Source organism: Vipera ursinii (genome assembly GCF_947247035.1).
Source record: "Vipera ursinii genome assembly, chromosome: 1".
NCBI classification, from domain to species: domain Eukaryota; kingdom Metazoa; phylum Chordata; class Lepidosauria; order Squamata; family Viperidae; genus Vipera; species Vipera ursinii.
In genome coordinates this window covers 61011610-61032721 of record NC_139512.1, presented here as the reverse complement: position 1 = coordinate 61032721, position 21112 = coordinate 61011610, and the positions used below count along the sequence as shown (strand labels likewise).

At 41.2% G+C, this 21112-nt stretch overlaps 1 protein-coding gene across 1 annotated transcript in view; it reads left to right on the top strand.

The window, feature by feature from the left end:
* AQR (aquarius intron-binding spliceosomal factor) overlaps nucleotides 1-21112 on the top strand; it is a 53166-nt gene that overhangs the window by 23738 nt on the left and 8316 nt on the right. Inside the window, exons 17-28 of the mRNA XM_083373882.1 lie at nucleotides 325-503; nucleotides 3144-3311; nucleotides 4225-4394; nucleotides 5905-6146; nucleotides 9666-9806; nucleotides 10586-10655; nucleotides 11162-11272; nucleotides 12607-12716; nucleotides 13094-13229; nucleotides 15887-16096; nucleotides 18272-18409; nucleotides 19511-19582. Coding sequence (XP_083230008.1) covers nucleotides 325-503; nucleotides 3144-3311; nucleotides 4225-4394; nucleotides 5905-6146; nucleotides 9666-9806; nucleotides 10586-10655; nucleotides 11162-11272; nucleotides 12607-12716; nucleotides 13094-13229; nucleotides 15887-16096; nucleotides 18272-18409; nucleotides 19511-19582 — 1747 coding nt within the window. The remainder of the gene's footprint in view (nucleotides 1-324; nucleotides 504-3143; nucleotides 3312-4224; nucleotides 4395-5904; nucleotides 6147-9665; nucleotides 9807-10585; nucleotides 10656-11161; nucleotides 11273-12606; nucleotides 12717-13093; nucleotides 13230-15886; nucleotides 16097-18271; nucleotides 18410-19510; nucleotides 19583-21112) is intronic.

Genomic DNA, 21112 nt, shown 5'->3' with positions numbered 1-21112 from the left:
ATGCTTTTTGTTTTGTCATCGTTTTTTTTTTCTTTTTTGAGCTATGAGAAATTAACTAAATTAGAAGAATGTTGGATGGATTTCATTCTAACTTTTATTCTCATGTTCACTCAGAAAGCTAATTTTCCAGGACCAGATTATGGGAAAGGGTAGATTAATTATGGTGTTGTGAAGATGAAAAGTTGCTTTGAAGGCCATGGGTTATTTCTTATTCTTTGTTTCCAAGATGTTTCCAAGGAATTTCAATAGAAAGTTTGTACTAAGGGGTTTGTGTGCGTGTGTGTCTAAAGGTTAAAGCTTCTTATTTCTGGCCTTGGTTATTAGGCAATCAGAATATGGTGGCATCGTCTTTGGCGGATGGGCTCGAATGGCACAGCCCATTGTCTCTTTCACCATCATAGAGGTGGCAAAGCCAAACATAGGAGAAAATTGGCCTATGAGAGTCCGTGCAGATGTTACAGTTAACTTGAACATTAGAGACAACATCAAAGATGAATGGGAAGGTAAGTTTGAGTGTGTCTGTAGCAAATCCTAAAGAGGCCATTAATTCATTTACCAGTGAATGTTAACTTTGTAAAAAAAAAAATCTTATAGTATATTCAGTAAATCATGTAAATGGTACAAATTGTCAAATGTTAGGTTTGCTCTGTATATTAAGTTCTTCAGTTTGAATAGAAAATTGTAATCTTCAAAGTCACGAATAGATAATTATTTTTAACTCTTTCTATTAGCACATATTAGATGGCAAATCATATAAACATTACAAAATAATTAATTTTTTTGTAAAGCATACCTAATTTCTAGATTTATAATTCTTATCTAGAATCAAGGATTAATATTCATCTTCACAAGGCTAACGTTTGAATTATTGAAAGAGTGGTGCTATATCGATGTTACTTCCCTAAGTCGCAGAAAGGCTTATACCTATCTCCACTTACTACATTTGTTCCTACTTTACTGTATTGAATGGGAAGATCAGCTTAATATATTTTCTCACAATCCGGAATCCTGCTTTGACAGGATAGCAAGGAAGCCCTTAGGATGTAAAGAAGGCAGAACTAGAACATTCAAGAATGACAGACAGGACTGATAACCTGTATATAATTTGGGATTTTCATCTCAGCTATCATAGTTGAATATGATGGATAGACAGTATTAACTATGTCATGATCCATTGTACTTTCTTACATTTACCAAAAGGCAAATTAATTAAATTGGAAAATAATGTGAACGTATCATTTAAAATCATATGCTAAATGGCCATCAAGATATCCAAAATCAACTGGGCATTTAATGGGCATTAATAAAAGTTCTAATCTTGCTGAGCTAACTTGGGAATGTGAAAATGACAGAATTTTCCATAAAGAAATGGAAAGGAACATTGAGATAACTGTGCTTCTCTGTATTAGAAGAACTTGCAAACTGTGCTTCCTTGTGACGATCGATCAATCGATCGATATAGATAGATCACAAGGAAGCATCTTGTTAACAAGATCCATATTGAAACTATTGTAGATATAGATACATATATTTTATAGGATTACTATTAAAATCCCAAATGTAAAATCCCAAAAATTGCTTATGAAATTTTAATCCAGCTTTTTGTGCCTCTAGATCAGGGGTCGGCAACCTGAAAAAGCAAAAGAGCCACTGGGAACCGGTTCCATCACACATAAAAAAAGTGGGAGCCGCACGCGTGCATCCACGCACGCGCATGCGCATAAAACAAAAAGTTTTGTGCACGCGCAAAATGTTTTGTTTTTTGCGCGTGTGCGTGCGTGGATACACGCGTGCGATTCCACTTTTTTTATGTGGACGCACCTGCACGCCAGCGGCGACGGGTCTCCCTGGTGACGGGCGCTGGGTTGCGGTGCCGCCTGCAGCCCGGGCGCCGCTGGAGCCACCCCCAGGACCTCCAAACTGCCCCCCAAACTGCCACGGCAGCTTTCTAAACGGGCACCAGCAGGTCTCCAAACCGCACCTCTGCCCGAACACCAGCAGGTCTCCAAACGGGTTTTCGGGTGGAGGTGCGCGTGCACCTCTCGGAACGGGCAGCAGCGGTACCCGTTTGGAGACCTGCGCGAGCAGCTCTCCAAACCTTTGGAGAGGTGCGCGCGCACCTCCGCCCGAACACCCGTTTGGAGACCTGCTGGTGCCGGTTTAGAAAGCTGCCGCGGCCCGTTTACAGATCTACTGAAGGAGGTAGCTCTGTAAACGGGCCGTGGCAGGTCTCCAAACGGGTACCGCCGCTGCCCGTTCCGAGAGGTGTGCGCAGCTCTCCAAACCTTTGGAGTGATGCGCGCGCACCTCCTCGGATTCGGAGTGGTGCGCGCACACCACCTCCCGTTCTGAGTGGTGCGCGCACACCTCCACCCGTTCGGAGAGGTGCGCGCGCACCGGGTGACCGGGAGCCGCAGGAGACAGCTTAAAGAGCCGCATGCAGCTCCGGAGCCGCGGGTCGCCGACCTATGCTCTAGATAGATCTCTTGCTATCAGAAAACACATTTAGTGTGATTGTAGTATAATATTTTTCATGCCTATAGCAGGTATATATTTAATTACCTTTCTCTGGTTTTTCCTTAAGAATTCAAAAGAGCAATGAAAATGAAAAGAGCATTACAATACCAGGCATAATAAAATTACAGCAAAGTTAAAACCAGCATCTATTGTTATTTAAATATTTACACTGATTTCAGCACATAACAGCCTGCCCTAGAATCCTTGAATAAAAACTCATTGAGTGTTGTGAGGCAGATCATTACATACTTTGATGAGGAAAACTAATGTCAAGCTATGAACATCTGTAGCAGAAGATTAATGGAGAGAGGAGGAGAAAGGAAACTCTCCCAATTGATTGGCTGAGAACAGTAAATATAATTTATGAATTCCTTTGTAAAGCTGCACATTTCTGACTGAGACCTTTTGGTTGGGAACAATTCTATAGATCAGCCTATAAAAACACATTGCTGGAAGTCCAATGACAAAAGTAACGTTTTATTGAATAGGTTCATCAATATTATTTCAAAACTTTTTGACTTTGTTTCCGTAGGCTTAAATTACTTTCTCTTAAACCACATTTATATTTAAATTTATATTTAGAAGTATAAAACATGAATTTGGTTTTTTTTTCTCATTACATATAGGTTTGCGCAAACATGATGTCTGCTTTCTAATTACTGTCCGACCCACACAGCCTTATGGTACTAAGTTTGATAGAAGGCAGCCATTTGTGGAACAAACTGGTCTTGTTTATGTCAGGGGGTGTGAAATCCAGGGTATGCTAGATGATAAGGGACGTGTCATTGAAGAAGGTATGACAATAAAATTGTAGTTGAAATTGTTAATTGTAAAATTTCATCCCTGACCATAAGAGTGGATGTAAACGGGAATCAGAATGATGCCATTTAATATGTGTCCATTTTTCAATAGCAGCACTCGCAACCCTTAATGAGAACTTCCAAAAATGTTAAAGAAGTATTCATTCTGAAGGGACAGAGCTGAGATGATTGATTTTGTCAGCCCCGGCTCTTTTCTTTGTTGGTTATTTTTATACTTGCAAAGGGGAAAAAATAACTTACGCTCTTGAAATACACTTTCCTACTATTAAGGAGTGTAGGAAGGATAAGGCTGTGAATGAAATGTCAGTTTATTATTTGAGGATATATTGTCCATTGTATATTCTCAACATTAGTGATGTTGAGACTCTGAAGCTAACGTTTCAGATTCATTATCTGGACCAAAACAAACAATGATAATTTAGTATACCTAATGTAAAGATGTGGGATGTGCAATAATGTTTACACCAAACAGCAGTTTAGATTTAGAATCCTTCTGGAGTGATTGAAACAACATCATAACATCTCTCAGGTCAGAACAATGCATTTGATACATTTCAGCAAATACACTTTTGCCAGGTGTTATGCCAATAAGACTGTGATGCAACATTAAAATGGGGTGCACTCTTTGGATACCATTGTGGTTTCAAAATAGTATGTTAAAGTGGTATTCCTTTCAGAAGGTTGATCACTGGTTGTGATAAAGAAAAATAAACAATTTTATGCAATATAGGAGCAGGCAAGAAGGAAAGAAACAGTAAAAAGTGGAATAAGTTGGAAAGGACCGGTTACAGCCTGAACCAATCTCTAAAAGATTTTTTAATGGTTTTTCTTTTTTTAATTTGTATTTAATCCATTTTAAACTTGATTTGTCTTTCATTGTAAGCAGGGCCGGAACCCAAACCAAGACTTAAAGGTGACTCAAGAACATTTAGAGTGTTCTTGGATCCTAATCAATACCAACAAGACATGGCCAGTACCATCCAAAATAGAACAGAAGATGTATATGAAACATTTAATATAATAATGAGAAGAAAACCCAAAGAAAACAATTTTAAAGTAAGTTGTGATGTGTTTTCTTTTCCCAAGTAGTTTGTGTTTTACCCTCCAGAATATTTGTTTAAATACAAGTTTTAAAAAGGAGTCTTAGTTTACTTCCTTACGCTACAGTTGTCTCTATCTAATCTGTGCTGCCAGCCATGGTAAAAACATAAGATAGATCTAAACGTTTACTTCCAGTTAAGTCTCATTGCTAATGCTATAAAAGAATAATGAATGCTAAGTAAGCATTGTTTAGTGATGGAAAAATTCCAAGACAAATAATCAAACATATCCACCAGAACCATCTGTTTCTATTGCTTGTTTTGCAATAAACATGTTAAAATGACATTTGCTTTTTCTAAGTGAAATGGCTTTCAAGTGCCTCAAAGGCAAAAAAACCCCACAATTATTCAGACTTTTATTGTAGATTTTCCTTTGAAGTTCTGAAAGACTGTTTGCAATTTAGTTACAGTCAGACATCACAATAATGCCAAAAAGGCTTGACAGTGTCTTTAATTTCATTTTTTCAGGTTTAAAATTAAACCAATTGATTAGGTCCAATCTTCTTATAGGATAGCTGCATCCTAGAGAATTATCATCTTTTAGTTGCTGTATAAGTTCTAACTCACATGAGAGAAAATAAGATAAATTGCTCTCACTAATGAGAAATATTGAATAATTTATCAAATGAATAGCAGAAGCATGATTTCTTTGCTGAGCTTGCAAGGGAAAATTGGTAAAAGTCTTATGTTGACTGCTAGCATAAAGAAGTATGACATCTGTGAAAGCACAGAGTCTTTATCCTGCCAGGATTCAATATTAATTATCCAGTACTTTATTCACCCTCATCCAGTCCTTCACTGCATCCAGGCGTTAGATTACAGTATGTCCTGGTGTTCCTACAAATGATGAACTTAAAACTATTCATTTTATTTCATTCCTTCTGCTTTCTCAACCTTTTTCTATATAGTTCTTTGAGCAGAAATACATGTAAATTTAAAAGTATTAACAGCACATATGAAAATAGAAGTAAAATATAATCCATAAAAGCCTAGGTGGAGCAGTGGGCTAATGCTTCCTTAAGTAACACCAGCTGCCTGCAATTAGTGCAGGTTCGAGTCCCACCAGGCTCAAGGTTGACTCAAACTTCCATCCTTCTGAGGTAGGTAAAATGAGGACCCAGATTGTTGGGGGCAATAAGCTGACTTTGTAAAAATGCCGCTGGGGGGGGCAAAAGCCCTAATAAGCAGGCATATACATAGAATGAAGGCTATTACTAAGCATATTGATTTGTGCTTCTTAGATTGTAAGCCGCCCTGAGTCTTTAGAGAAGGGCGGGATATAAATGGGAATTTAAAAAAAAAGTCTCAGTTTTATATGTATTCAGTAGTGAAATGATCAACATTTATGAGCTGATGTCAGCAGAAAATGTATTTCATTCAGCCAAGCTAAAACCGGAATAGGTTTGTGCAGTTAAATATGAGTTATGAATAATAAATATTATCATGCATTTTATAAATGATTGCAGGCTGTTCTGGAGACCATAAGAAATCTGATGAACACAGATTGTGTTGTTCCTGATTGGCTGCATGACATTATCCTTGGTTATGGTGATCCTGGCAGCGCTCACTATTCAAAAATGCCAAATCAGATTGCCTGCTTGGATTTTAATGATACCTTCCTTTCCATTGATCACTTAAAAGCTAGCTTTCCTGGATACGACATTAAAGTAACAGTGGAAGACCAAGCATTGCAAATTCCTCCATTCAGGTGAGACCTTCTTCTTTGTACAAATGTGAAAGTCTTTTTTAATAAGCATGTCTTTCATCGAGTAGCTCGGGTAGGGCCGCCGCTGCACGATTAGGTGGTAGGTACGCCAGCAGCAGACCCAACTGCGCCCCTGGGCCGAATCTCAGTAGGAGAGACTCACACCCGACCATCTGAGGGACGGTGGTCTCTCGCGGGCTAAGAGATTCCCTGATGATAACTGCCACTCCCCCGCCCCTCCCATGAGCCCGGGGCTGGTGCAGTACCTGGAAACCTGGCGGGCAGAGGTCTACCAGAGGAACACCCCCCTCTGGGCCCAGCCAGGTTTCCGTGGCGACTTTAATCTACCGTCCCTGGGAGGATCGTCCGAACTGGCTCGGGAGTTCATGGCTTCCATGACGGCCATGGACCTGCTGCAAATAATTTCTGGGCCGACTCATGAGAGAGGCCACAACCCAGACTTGGTGTTCTTATCTGGACGGTGGCGTGATGATGTCGGTGGGGGTGCCACAACTATTACGCCCCTGTCATGGACCGATCACCACCTCCTGCGGCTAGACTTCCCCCTTGCCACCCCCCACCGTGGGTGCACGGTGCCAGTCAGATGGTACCGCCCTAGGCGCCTAATGGACCCTGATAAGTTCCAGGCAGCGCTTAGGGACTCGCATGCACCCCCTGCTCACAGCTCGGCAGAAGCCTTAGTGGAAGCCTGGGAAAAGGCAGCCACGGAGGCTCTGGACCGAGTTGTACCCTTGCGGCCTCTGACCCGGCGCAGATCCCAGCGAGCCCCATGGTTCACCGAGGAGCTCCGGGAGATGAAGCGTCGGAGACGGGGCCTAGAGAGCCGTTGGAGGTCCAGTCGATCCGAATCCGACCGATTGCGACTAAGAATCCTCACCAGGTCTTATCTCGCTGCGATAAGGGTGGCAAAATCCAACTACTTTTCCACCCTCATCGCGTCCGCAGATAATCGCCCGGCTGCCTTGTTCAGGGTGACTTGCTCCCTATTAAACCAAGAGGTGAGGGAGGAACCCTTGCAGGGTCGAGCCGAGGAATTTGGTCAATATCTGCTGGATAAAATCGCTCGGATTCGAACTGGTCTGGACTCCAACTGGGCTGAGATGGAAGAACAAGACATGGTCAGTCTTGCCGACGTCATCTGGGAAGAATTTGATCCTGTAACTCCTAAGGAAGTGGACAGGATTATGAGAAGGTTGAGCTCCTCCACATGCTTACTGGACCCGTGCCCTTCCTGGCTGGCCTATACAGCTCGAGAGGCGACACGAGGCTGGTTCCTAGCGGTCATCTCTGCTTCTCTGAGTGAGGGTCACTTCCCCACCGCCTTGAAGGAGGCGGTGGTGAGACCTCTCCTCAAGAAGCCCACCTTGGACCCATCCTCTTTGAATAACTTTCGTCCAGTCTCCAATCTTCGCTTCCTTGCGAAGGTTGTTGAGAGCGTGGTGGCGCACCAACTTCCTCAGATCCTGGATGAAGCGGTTTATCTAGACCCGTACCAATCGGGTTTCAGGCCGGGCTACAGCACGGAGACGGCATTGGTCGCTCTGATGAATGATCTCTGGAGAGCCCGGGACAGGGGCCATTCCTCTGTCCTAGTCTTATTAGACCTCTCGGCGGCTTTCGATACCATCGACCATGGTATCTTGCTGCGACGCCTCAGGGGACTGGGAGTGGGAGGCACGGTTCTACGTTGGTTCTCCTCCTTTCTCCAGGGTCGCTCGCAGTCGGTGCTGACAGGGGGACAGAGGTCGACCCCGAGGCCTCTCGCTTGCGGAGTCCCTCAGGGGTCGGTCCTCTTGCCTCTCCTGTTCAACATCTACATGAAACCGCTGGGTGAGATCATTCGCAGTTTTGGAGTAGGGTACCATCAGTATGCTGATGACACCCAGCTTTTTATCTCAACTCCTAACAATATCAGTGATGCCCTAGACGTGATGTCCCGCTGCCTGAAAGCGGTCCGGGAATGGATGGGGAGAAACAGGCTTCAACTGAACCCGGACAAGACTGAATGGCTGTACGTACCGGCAAGCCAGGAGAGTCAGAACGTCCCACTGCTTAACATTGGGGACAAGTTACTTCCCCCGGCTGATAGGGCCCGCAACCTGGGTGTCCTCCTAGACTCGCAGCTCTCCCTGGAAGACCACATTGGAGCTGTGACCAAGGGGGCCTTCTCCCGGGTTCGACTAGTTCGCCAACTACGGCCTTATCTAGACCTGGATTCCTTACGTACAGTCACCCATGCCCTTGTGACATCTCGCCTAGACTATTGTAACGCTCTCTACATGGGGCTGCCCTTGAGATCCACTCGGAAGCTTCAACTGGTGCAAAGTGCGGCGGCACGGACACTCTTGGGAGCCTCCCGATACTCCCATATCACACCTCTCCTCCGTGCGCTGCACTGGCTTCCGGTTGCCTTCCGTGTGAAGTTCAAGGTGCTAACAATGACATTCAAAGCCCTACATGGCATGGGTCCGGACTACCTACGGGAGCACCTTCTGCCGATGTCAGCACCCCACCGTCCTGTGCGCTCCCACAGAGAGGGCCTCCTCAGGGTGCCACCGCTCAAGGAATCTCGGCTGGTGGCCCCCAGGGGGAGGGCATTCTCAGTGGGTGCGCCAGCCCTCTGGAACACCTTACCTACCGAAATCCGGATGGCCCCTGACCTCCGTACCTTCCGTCGCGACTTAAAAACTTTTTTGTTCCAGCAGGCTGGCCTGGCATGATAGCGTTAATTGGGGTCCCAGTTTGTGTTCATTAGTGTTTCTTATTATTTTATTGTTCGGTCTGTATACCTTCCCTTCCTCTGTACACCGCCCCGAGTCCCTCGGGAGAAGGGCGGTTTATAAAAACTAATAAATAAATAAATAAATAAATAAATAAATTAAAAGGATGGCACTGTTAATTTTATTCATTGATGAAATGTGCATGTATTATATTCTTGAAAAATGTATTTCTGTAATGTCAGAACAAGTTCATTAGAACATAAGTTGTGGCCTGTTGGATCAGATCCCTGGTTCATGTCATCCAGAAGTCTGTTCTCATAGTGGCCTACAACTGCATAAGGAAAATTTGCCTCTGGATATTACAAACTATAGCTTTTGTGCCATTGTAACTCAAGAGCCCAATAATGCAGGTTTTCTTCTGTTATGATTATAAAGCAATTTTTAAATTTCCCTTAATTTCTACTTTATTAGTATGAAGTCTCAGCTTTTAATTGCTTTTCCTGTTTTTGTCTCCCCTAAAAAATTGTTTATTTTGTGTTGTCACTGATTCCCACAATTCTTGTCTTGTATATTTCTTGATTCTCTTTTCTTAGAACCATTTATTTTAAAAATTGTACTCTTGATCTTCAGTCATTCCAGAACTCAGTTTTTCTGTCTCATATTGTCTTTTGAATTTTTCCTACAAATCTGATCATTCAGGAGGGCTATTCCCTGTCTAAAATGGTCTTTTAACAATCAAGCAGCATTTAAATCTGAAGGACTGTGATTTTGTTTGCCATAGGATAACATTTCCAATCAGATGTGAGGCAGGAAAGAAACGGAAAGAGTGTGTTGAAGAAAATACCGAAAGCTCTAAAACACTAGTGGTTGAACCACATGTCATCCCTAACAGAGGTCCTTACCCATACAATCAACCTAAGCGGTAATATTGCAGTAGCTTTTTGTGGAAGTACATATGTGACATGGTTGACTCAAAGAAGTCCAGATATTAAGGGCATGTTTGTTAGAGTAATTTTCTGCTGAAACAATTTTAATGTTTCATGTTTACGTGATCTGGAGTTAACCCGATGATAAGATTTGAGATGTCATTATTTAATTGGAGTAAATTTGCCAATGCATAGTCACTTTGTTTTGCTGGCAGTCAAAATGCTTTCTCTGCATACATGAGCAGTTGGAATCAGCTGCACGAGTCTTGCAAAAGATGCAGCTGCTTTAATGAATGGGAAAAAAAGATCTTTTGTTCTTGGTAATACAGTACTGTACACATTGTGAGCATGTCTTTAATGCTTTGCACACCTTTAATATTTGTAATAGTATTACTTTAGTGAGTAGTTTTATTGGTAGTTTTATTTAGCACTAAATAACCTGTTTAAGGTTTGTACTAAAATATTTCTTCTGAAATAGATTAAATTATTGCTTTAAGTCAGTTAGCTTGCAGTACTCTAATTACAAAGGAGGACCTGTAGTTTCATTTGGAAAGGTAGTATAATGACTTGGAGTAATATATCAATTTTTGAAACAAGAATTCTTTTCTCCGGCTATGTATAGATTCCTTTAGAAAGCAAATACGGTAACCAAGTTTTTATGATTTAAAAGGATGGATAACCATGATAGAAATAAACTAAAAGCATCAGATAAATTAAATTGGAACTAATATGCCATGCCCTGAATTAACTGATTTAATTTTTATTCAATCTGCAGCAATACCATACAATTTACTCATACCCAGATTGAAGCGATCCGTGCAGGAATGCAACCTGGTTTGACAATGGTAATAACAAATAATATACCTTATTATTAACTAGTGAAGAATTCTACATTTTTCCACCAAACATGTAAAACTAAATGGTTCCCAATATGCAGTATGATCATTAGCAAAGGATTTCATATTTTTCACTAGAAATTTAAAAAGGAAGTCAATTGAATTTTGGATGTTTTTTAACAACAATTATTAATTAATTATGCAGGCTTACTAAAATTGACTTTCTTTAATTGGAGTTTCAGCTGATTTTCCAGCTGAAAATCATAAAAGAACCAATAAACTCTGGCTCAGAACCATGTTCAAGATCTAGAGCTTCTTGGTATTTTGTTCCTCATGCTTTCATTTCCCAATCGAAATGTACACTCTATTCCTTCCTAAATAATGTTCTTTCTTATGATCATTTTTAAAAGGCTTTTATTTTTCTGATTGTTCTGAATTTTTAACTTTCTGAACAGCTCTTCCTCAAGTGAGTAAAATGCCAAATATATTATGTATTCCCCCCCACCCCTTTGCAGGTAGTAGGACCACCTGGTACAGGTAAGACTGATGTGGCGGTGCAGATAATATCTAACCTCTATCACAACTTTCCTGAGCAGAGGACTCTGATTGTTACACATTCCAATCAGGTAAATATACCATGTGTTCCTTTATTGCTTTTGAATTGCTTTTATTTTAATTTCAAAAAGAAATGCATCATTTGCCAATTACATTACAAGTGGCCCAGTTAGAAAGGAAATAAGATTTTTCACTGATTTACTAATTTGATCTGGGAAACTATCCATTTGGATGTATCTGTGCAGGTATTGACACTAATTGAACTAAGTTGAGATTCATCACGAGGTCAGGAGGAGACATATTTATAGTGGTGACATTTCTGGGGATCAGTGATGCAGATGCTGTATAGACCATAAATAGAAAAAAAAAATCCATTCAGAGCACAGGAATTAATCTTTAGAAGTGAAAATGGTTTGAGATCAAGTTTCTGAAGGAACATTTCTTCCATATAATCCTGCCCAGACCTTACTGTCATTTACGTCAATCCTTCACTGAATAAAGCGGTAGCTATGTAAGTCTTGGGTAAAACTAAAATGTATTTAAAGACCTCTGAGAAAACCTTTACAGTGGTATTGTCCATTATTATGGATTGTTTGCAGAGAGGCTCTTGGTATCTGAGTTTGCCTCTGATTGAATTAGGATTTGTATGCAAAGCAAGAGACTTCTGGCAAACCAGATGAAGAGCGTTTTTATGCTTTTCATTCAAGTATAATTAATTTAAATTAGTTGCTGATTTAATTAGATTTAATCAGATTAGGTTTTAATGTAGGCATTAGACAAATTCATGGAAGATTGTTCTATTGAAACTAACACACATACACAGAGACAGAGTAAAAGAGAGAGAGAGAGGGAGGGAGGGAGGGAGGGAGAGAGAGAGAGAGAGAGAGAGAGAGAGAGAGAGAGAGAACAATTATCCATACCCAGCATATATTTTAGGACATCATGAGATGAATACTAAGCTATTACTAAGATAATACAGTGATGCGATTACTAAGATATGATATGCTAAGATTATTAGTTCATCCTAAGCTGGCTGGATAACTTTGGGCCAGTCATTCTCTTTTAGTTATGGGGAAAATAGGAAGAGGAAGGAGTATTAGGGATGTTCGCTGCCTTGAGTTATTTATAGAAATAATAAAAGCAAGATAAAAATACATATGTACAAATATACCTGCATAAAGGAACCAAGGTAAAGAAATGTCTGTTCTAAAGTGTGGGTTTGTTTCAAAGCACAAATCAGGCCTCGCATATAGTGATTGGTACCTAATGTAAATATTCTTTTCATGTTTGTTTTCAGTTTAATTCTTCCCAAAAGAGAAATAATTATTCTAATATGTCAGACTTCCCTTTAGTAGCATCTGATTTTCAAAAGTCTACTCTTTTGATTCCTCTTGTTAACCTCTAGGCTTTGAACCAACTGTTTGAGAAAATCATGGCCCTAGATGTTGATGAGCGTCACCTTTTGCGTCTTGGTCATGGAGAGGAAGAATTGGAAACTGAGAAAGATTTTAGCAGGTGAGTCGATAGCAAATTAAAAAAAAATGAAGCTGCACAATCTAACCCCCCCCCCAAAGTTGTGTGCTTTCTATTTTTTTTTATTCATTGCACTAAAGCAAGATTGATCGAGAAGACTTGTTTATATTTATGGTGCAATTTTCTGTCCTAGGCAAATTTTATTTCTGGACCTGTAAAGAACATTTTACACTATTTCTGGATATTTCAGCCTATGAGCTATGAATGTTTATTATACAATAGTGAGGCATCTCTACATGTGATATAATAATGAGAATATATATTGAAGGCTGCATGACTTGAAATTAAATAAAATGTGTGGGGGGGAAAAGTTTTTCAGTTCAGTTATATATCTTCATTGTGTTAAATCTGATCTGCAGGTATGGAAGAGTAAATTATGTTCTGTCTCGGAGACTGGAACTTCTGCGAGAAGTTGGGCGATTACAAGAGAGTTTGGGTGTCCCAGGCGATGTTTCCTATACTTGTGAAACAGCTGGTCATTTCTTTTTATATCAAGTAAGAACCCGATAGAACAGACTTACAGTCTGAAGTGATAGAGATTGACAGTGCTGTCACTATAGTATCCAGACTCTGAAGGCTGCTCAACCTTACCATTACAATCACGCTCTTACAAGACTAACATATTGTTCAATGAGGCAATGAATGGGCTGTAGGATATGTCCTTTAGTCCATTCATTGCCTCACTGAACAATACGTTAAGTCTTGTAATGGCATGATTTTGAATAATCTGAGGCACATTGGAATATAAGATGCTCATGTTTCAAATGTCCCTAAATGTATGACAAATACAAACATAGGTATTGGCCAAAAGCTTTGGACTGAGATGCTAGTTGTGCTTCGTTTTAAAACGTAACTGGCAATTAAATCTGTAATTACGCTCTTACCTGGTTTTGTTACTATTGTTTAACCTATGTACATTAGGAAGCACAATTAAAAAGGCCAGTGATTTTGTCTTCGTGTGGCATTAGTGAAGGAGTCTTAATTGGCTGATGATCTGTCCTGATTACCGTATATACTTGAGTATAAGCCGAATTTTTCAGCCCACTTTTTGGGCTGAAAAATTCCACTTCGGCTTATACTCCAGTCAACAAAAAAACTTACCAAGGACTTGTGCGCGGCCGAGGCTTTGGAGCTTCCGGGATCGCGCTCACCTCTCCCAAGCCACCGCCGTCCGGAGACCTGCCGAAGTTTGGGGAGGTTTGGGGAGGTGCGCGCGCACCTCCCCAAACCTCCCCAAACGAAGCCGGGTCTCCGTTCCTCTGCGCCCTGCCTGCCTGCTTCTTTCCACAGCGGAAAGAAGCAGGCAGGCAGGGCTCGGAGGAACGGAGACCCGGCGACGTTTGGGGAGGTTTGGGCGCCTCTCCAAATATCCCCAAATGTCGCCGGGTCTCCGTTCCTCTGCGCCCTGCCTGCCTGCTTCTTTCCACAGCGGAAAGAAGCAGGCAGGCAGGGGGCGGAGGAACGGAGACCCGGCGACGTTTGGGGAGGTTTGGGCGCCTCTCCAAATATCCCCAAACGTCGCCGGGTCTCCGTTCCTCTGCGCCCTGCCTGCCTGCTTCTTTCCACAGCGGAAAGAAGCAGGCAGGCAGGGGGCGGAGGAACGGAGACCCGGCGACGTTTGGGGAGGTTTGGGCGCCTCTCCAAATATCCCCAAACGTCGCCGGGTCTCCGTTCCTCTGCGCCCTGCCTGCCTGCTTCTTTCCACAGCGGAAAGAAGCAGGCAGGCAGGGGGCGGAGGAACGGAGACCCGGCGACGTTTGGGGAGGTTTGGGCGCCTCTCCAAATATCCCCAAACGTCGCCGGGTCTCCGTTCCTCTGTGCCCTGCCTGCCTGCTTCTTTCCACAGCGGAAAGAAGCAGGCAGGCAGGGGGCGGAGGAACGGAGACCCGGCGACGTTTGGGGAGGTTTGGGCGCCTCTCCAAATATCCCCAAACGTCGCCGGGTCTCCGTTCCTCCGCCCCCTGCCTGCCTGCTTCTTTGAAAGAAGCAGGCAGGCAGGGCACAGAGGAACGGAGACCCGGCGACTGTGTATTCAGGCTTGCAAAATGGCGGATCGAGCCTCTGCTGGCGGCAGAGGCTTGCAGAACGGCGGATCGGCTTATACTCGAGTCAACAACTTTTTCCAGTTTTTGGGGGTGAAATTTGGGGTCTCGGCTTATACTCGAGTCGGCTTATACTCAAGTATATACGGTATATATTTGATGATGATGATGATGATGATGATGATGACTTATATGTCGCCCTATCTCCCGAAGGACTCAGGGCGGCTAACAACAATAACATACAATAAATACAGAAGTTAAGATAAAATTAAAATTAAAGGCCTCTGTACAATAAATTTAAATTAAAATAAATTAAAAATTAGAGTTAAAAAATTAAAAACATAATTAAAATCCCTGTCAGTCCAGGTCAGCCAGGTGGAAAAGGAGTGTTTTGAATATATTAAGCCAGCTTGATCATTACGATACGCATTCTGAAAGGAAATAAAGTCCTTTTAGTATTTACCCAAATTCCTATTAAAAGTTTAATGGAGTTCAAAAAAACAACAACACCCCACATGTGAGAGGATAATGTTTCCACATTTTCAGACTCCTTTTTCAATAGTGTTCCTTCATGGAGAGGGTTTTTTAGTCCCTTCAGATCAGTTTCTTTTTACTACTGGGAACTTCTTGGACAAGCACTTTCTTTCCAAGGTTTTTCAGAAGTGGTTTGCCCTTTTCTACTTCCTACGACTGAGAGAGAGTGACTGGCTCAAGGTTACCCGGTGGGCTTTTTGTCTAAAGTGGGACTAGAACTCGCATCCTCCCTGTCTCTAGCCTGACCCCTTAGACCAGACATGTGAAACTCGTGGCGTCACGTGATGTCATGCGATGTATTGGAACTTCTTCCTCATTGATGGCAATGGGGTGGGCACAGTTTCCTCGTGATGCGTCCAGCCCGTGGGCCGGCAGTTTGACGTCCCTGCCTTAGACACTACACCATACTACCTCTTTCCTTCATGTATATTGCAGCACAGCAGTCAAGAGGGTTTGGTGGGAAAGGATGATTTTGTAATGGGAGCAAAGTGCAAAAGCCATAGTGAATTTCCATAATTCTGTACAAGCCTGTTTTGACTCTGGGTTTGTTAATGTATCTTTTTTTAAAAAAATTAGGTAATGTCTCGCTGGGAAGAGTATATGAGCAAAGTGAAAGCTAAAGGCAGCAAGCCTCCGGAAGTTGCTGATATCTGCAGCTTTTTTCCTTTTCATCAATATTTTGCAAATGCCCCTCAGCCAATTTTTAAAGGCAGATCTTACACTGAAGATATGGAAATTGCTGAAGGATGTTTTAGACATATCAAGAAAATATTTACTCAACTTGAGGTAAGATTAACAAAATCAAATAATGCTCTGACATTCCATCCTTCCGAGGTAGGTAAAATGAGGACCCAGATTGTTGGGGGCAATAAGCTGACTTTGTAATAATGCTGCTGGGGGGCGGGCGAAAGCCCTAATAAGCAGGCATATACATAGAATGAAGGCTATTGCTAAGCACATTGGTTTGTGCTTAAATTGTAAGCCGCCCTGAGTCTTCGGAGAAGGGCGGGATATAAATGGGATTAAAATAAAAAAAATAAAGTTTTAGTTAGAAAAAATAACTATATCACAGTGTTATAATGGATTTATATAAGGTCCTTCAAATTAGATCTCACTCAGCAGTGAATGATCCCCCCTTTGATAAAGGTAATAGACATAGTAAGCTACTCTGAATACTAAATTTTCAACACTTGTTAAAGATAAAAACCAACATCCCCACCATATTCCAAATTTAAAGTGCTTTGAGTGAGGTAAAGATTCTTGTTTTGTTAGTGGATATACATTAATACTAATTTTTAGGGAGCATACCATTTTTTACCCTTGTCTGGAAGTTGAATCGTGGCAAGTAGAATTCGTTTCTTGTTGGTTCGAAATGTTTCGCTGCTTATTCAAAGGTTAAGGCCATACTTAACTTCCTAGGTTAAAGGATTTAAGAGTTGGAACATTTACATCACAGCAACTCTGCCTGCTCATCTAAGAAGCCTATCCAGATTAGGTAAGAAATGAAACCTCTCTGGAAGACATGGTTCCCCCTAATCAATTTGCTCAAACTTGAAGAAGCTACTTGGTTAAGGAGAAAAATGTTTCAAACCAACAAGAAAAGAAGTCCAGTTGCCATGACTCAACTTCCAGACCACTCAACCCGGATGACTGAAAATCTTCATTGACATTTCTGTAAGAATTTTTTTCTCAATGAAGAGTATACTGTACATCTTTTTTGCTGTTCCAAAATATTCTATATATGATTCATCTTCCCAAATCTGAATATAAGGTAGGAAAAAAAGAAGAGCAACTGGGTTTCAAATGAATATGCGAAGACAATTAGTTAGGATTGTGTCCTGGGGATGGCATTATAGTAACCCAGGAAGGAATGGGGAAGGCTCTTCCCACTGTAAAGGGGAAGATGCTTTCTCACTCCTATCTCCTTTAGAGAGGGAGGAATTTGAGATTGTGTTGCAATATATAGAGAAAGGTGCTGCTGGATATAAAATGTAGTCTGGAATTTGTGTAATTTTAAAGTTTGGATTGGATATATATTGTTTAGTATTATTTGGGTTTGAGTGGAGGCTTGGTTTTGTGTGTGTGTGTGTGTATTCACAAAATGTAGTCTTTTGACCAACATTCCTTCCAACACAATATATATTATCTACTATTGTTTTAGCTAGCATTTTCATATCTTAAAAATTCTTCATTTTCCTAATGTTAGTAAATCTTCTGTCAAGATAGGCAAATTCATGCTATATGTTTTTGCCATTTATAAGTTAGCCATCCATTTCCCCTGTCAAACATAACTACTTGATCTTTGATACATTGGTTTTGAAATCCATACAGCCAAGTTTCATCATGCAGTCTGCCTGCATGATGAAACTTGGGCTAATAATATGAGTTTTGAGACAACCTGGAGCAGACCATTCTAATTGATCTTCGAGCCTTGTGGAGATCTATAGCATCTGTGAACCATTATTTGATGAGGAAGCAATGTGATCACAGTAAAAGAGTAACGTTAATGTCTTCCATGCTCACATCATGTTCAAATCATCTGAAGTAAAGAGTATTATTTCCTGGGACCCAGTAGGTGGGATTTTTTTTTTCATCCAATCTGTTGGATCTCATGGGATGGGCAGAAACAGTGGAGATAAACAGTTCCCTTATTCTGTGAAGGGCTTTATAAGTGGTAACCATTACCTTTAATTTCACCTAGAAGTCTAGGAATCCTGTGCAGTGGTGTTACATGGGCATACTGTGTTGTACTTGTAAGTTCCCATGCCACTGCATTGTGCCTCCATTGTAGCTTCTGGATAGCCTCCAAAGACATTCATGTAGAGCGTGGATATGCTGGTAGAGCCCTAGTGCTCTGGATTATATTTGTTCTGTTTGATGACAACTTAACAGCTTATAGAAGACTTTACTGTTCTGATCTTTTTTTCATAGAATTTTGGGTATAATCTTTTCTTTCTGTAGGAATTTAGAGCATTTGAACTGCTCCGTAGTGGACTGGATAGATCAAAATATTTACTTGTGAAGGAAGCAAAGATTATTGCAATGACTTGTACTCATGCTGCATTGAAACGCCATGACTTGGTTGAGCTGGGATTTAAGGTAATATCATAATGTCAGTTACATTAAAGATAATCCCTATTTTTGTTGGCTGTTCAAATGATGATTGTACCAGTGTAATTTTCTAGAGATTTTTTAAAGATTAGGACTATACAGTGTTTTAGGTTTTATTTCTGAAAGATGCTTCAGCATGTGTGGAAACATGAATACCACATCTGTCTGCAAGTTGCTAAAAAAAAAATTCTGGAATCACAAAACAGCTGCAGAAGTGTTGCTTTTAAGACTTTGCAGATATATACTATATTCACATTCCTGCTTGCTTCAAATTGCTTTTGTAAAAGATTGACATTAAAAGAGTTACATTACACTAATGAAAATTAACAATAGTCAAGGTGTTATAGAAAGAAAATAAAGAGACGTATTCTTATTTTAGTTGCTATACTTGCCACTTTTACTGATTACTTTTATCAAAATGCTTCAACATAGACTGAATTCAAACATTACTCTGAGCTACAACCAAACAAGCCACATAAAGCTTAGTACTATGTTTATATCCAACCATGTAGTTTGTTACCCATGGTTTATGGTTTAATACATTATGTGAACACAGCCAATTGGGACTTCTTTAAAAAAAACATAGGCAATCCATGCATAAGCACACATAAAACAAAATACTATAACGTTTTAGTTAGCTATGGGCAATTTTTTCTATCCCTTTTCTACTCACAAAGTAACTAAATGATATCCTGACTAGATCTATGCATGTTGCAAGTGTACTAATTCAAGTGCATTTATTGTTATAACAACCACAAAGGAATATAAAAGAATGTGGGTACTTTGTTGAAATAATAGTTCTGGACAGCGGATGGGTAAGAGTTATGTGAGTAACTAAATTCTCTCTGAACTTTTCACATCTTTTATGGCAAACAAAGTTATGAGATTATCCAGAAAATTGAAAATAAATTACAATTACTAATTACTATAGGGCAAATAAATTATGATTACATTATTTTGTTTACTACATTTTGGAACCTATCTGCCTTTTGGTAAGCAAGTCACCATCTTAATTCAGTTGTCTTTGTGATATTTCTGCTCCTTCAGCTTCTGGGTTTGGCTTAATATATTTCATTTGTCATTTCTCAGTATGACAATATCTTAATGGAAGAGGCTGCTCAGATATTGGAAATTGAAACTTTTATTCCACTCCTTTTGCAGGTGAGCACTCAAGCTTTACATCAATTTATTATCTTTACAAATTAATAAGAAACTATTATTCCAGTGGGATGATATTTATGAATAGGAAGCAGTCTTATTTGAGGGGCTGTCATAGAGACAAGGGAGTCAACCTATTTTACAGAGCACCTGAAGGCCAGACAAGGAATAATGGATGGAAACTGATCAAGGAGACATTTAACCTAGAAATAAGGATAAATTTTCTGACAGTGAGAACAACCAATAGAACAGCTTGCCTTCAGAAGTTGTGGGAGCTTCTTCGTTGGAGGCTTTCAAGAAGAGACTGGACTCCTATCTGTCAGAAATGGTGTAGGATCTCCTGCATGGGTGGGGAGTTGGACTAGATGGCCTACAAGGTCCCTTCCAATTCTGTTATTATTAAGTCATTTAAATATTATATTAGAAATATGATGATTAATAGCTTAAAGTTCTCTTGACAAGAATCTTTCTTCTATTTGAGTCATTTTCAGAAGAAAGGAGATAATATTCTTATAGTCTAGACCAGTAATCACACACTTGAGTCATCCGAAGGGACATGTGAGGACTAGTTCCTTAATCCAAAGGCTACAACAGTGAAAGATATTTTTGTGTTCAGTTAGGCACATGTCACCCATTCATGAGAGATTACAATTCTGTAAATTCAGGACAACTACACATTAATCCTACTGGGAATTAGATGAAAAATAATGAAAATATTCCCTCACATAGAAAAAAGTTAATTGCAAGTTGATATTTTCCAGTTACAATTTAATGAGAAAGAATGGAGGTCTGGGGTTTCAAATTATGTTTATCATTGGAGCCCAAGTCTCACTTATTTCATAGGGCACGGGTCGGCAACCCGCGGCTCCGGAGCCGCATGTGGCTCCCAGCCGCCCGGTGCGCACGCACCTCTTCCAACGGGCAATGGTGCGTGCGCACCTCTCCAAATGGAGAGTGGCACCACCCGTTTGGAGAGGTGCACGCGCACCTCTCGGAATGGGCAGGGGCGCCGCTCTTTGAGGAAGCTGCCGTGGCCCGTCTGCGAAGCTGCCGCAGCTTTGCAAACGGGCCGCAGCAGCTTCCTCAAAGAGCGGCGCCCCTGCCCCTTCGCACGGAGGTACGCGCGCACCTCTCCAAAGGTTTGGGGAGGTGCGCGCGCACCTCCGGTCGTTCGGAGAGGTGCGCGCGCACCTCTCGGAATGGGCAGGGGCGCCGCTCTTTGAGGAAGCTGCCGCGGCCTGTCTGCAAAGCTGCCGAAAGCGGCAGCTTTGCAGACGGGCCGTCGCCGTCGGGCAACCGGGAACCAGTTCCATCTCACTTTTTAAAAAATGGCAACCGTGTGCGTCTGCGCATGCGCAAAAAACCATTTTGCGCATGCGCAAAACATTTTTTGCGCATGCACGTGCATGGACACACGCACGCGGCTCCCACTTTTTTTAATTTGTGATGGAACCGGTTCCCAGTGGCTCTTTTCCTTTTTTAGGTTGCCGACCCCTGTCATAGGGGAATCTACAGATGGAAAGCAACCAGTGT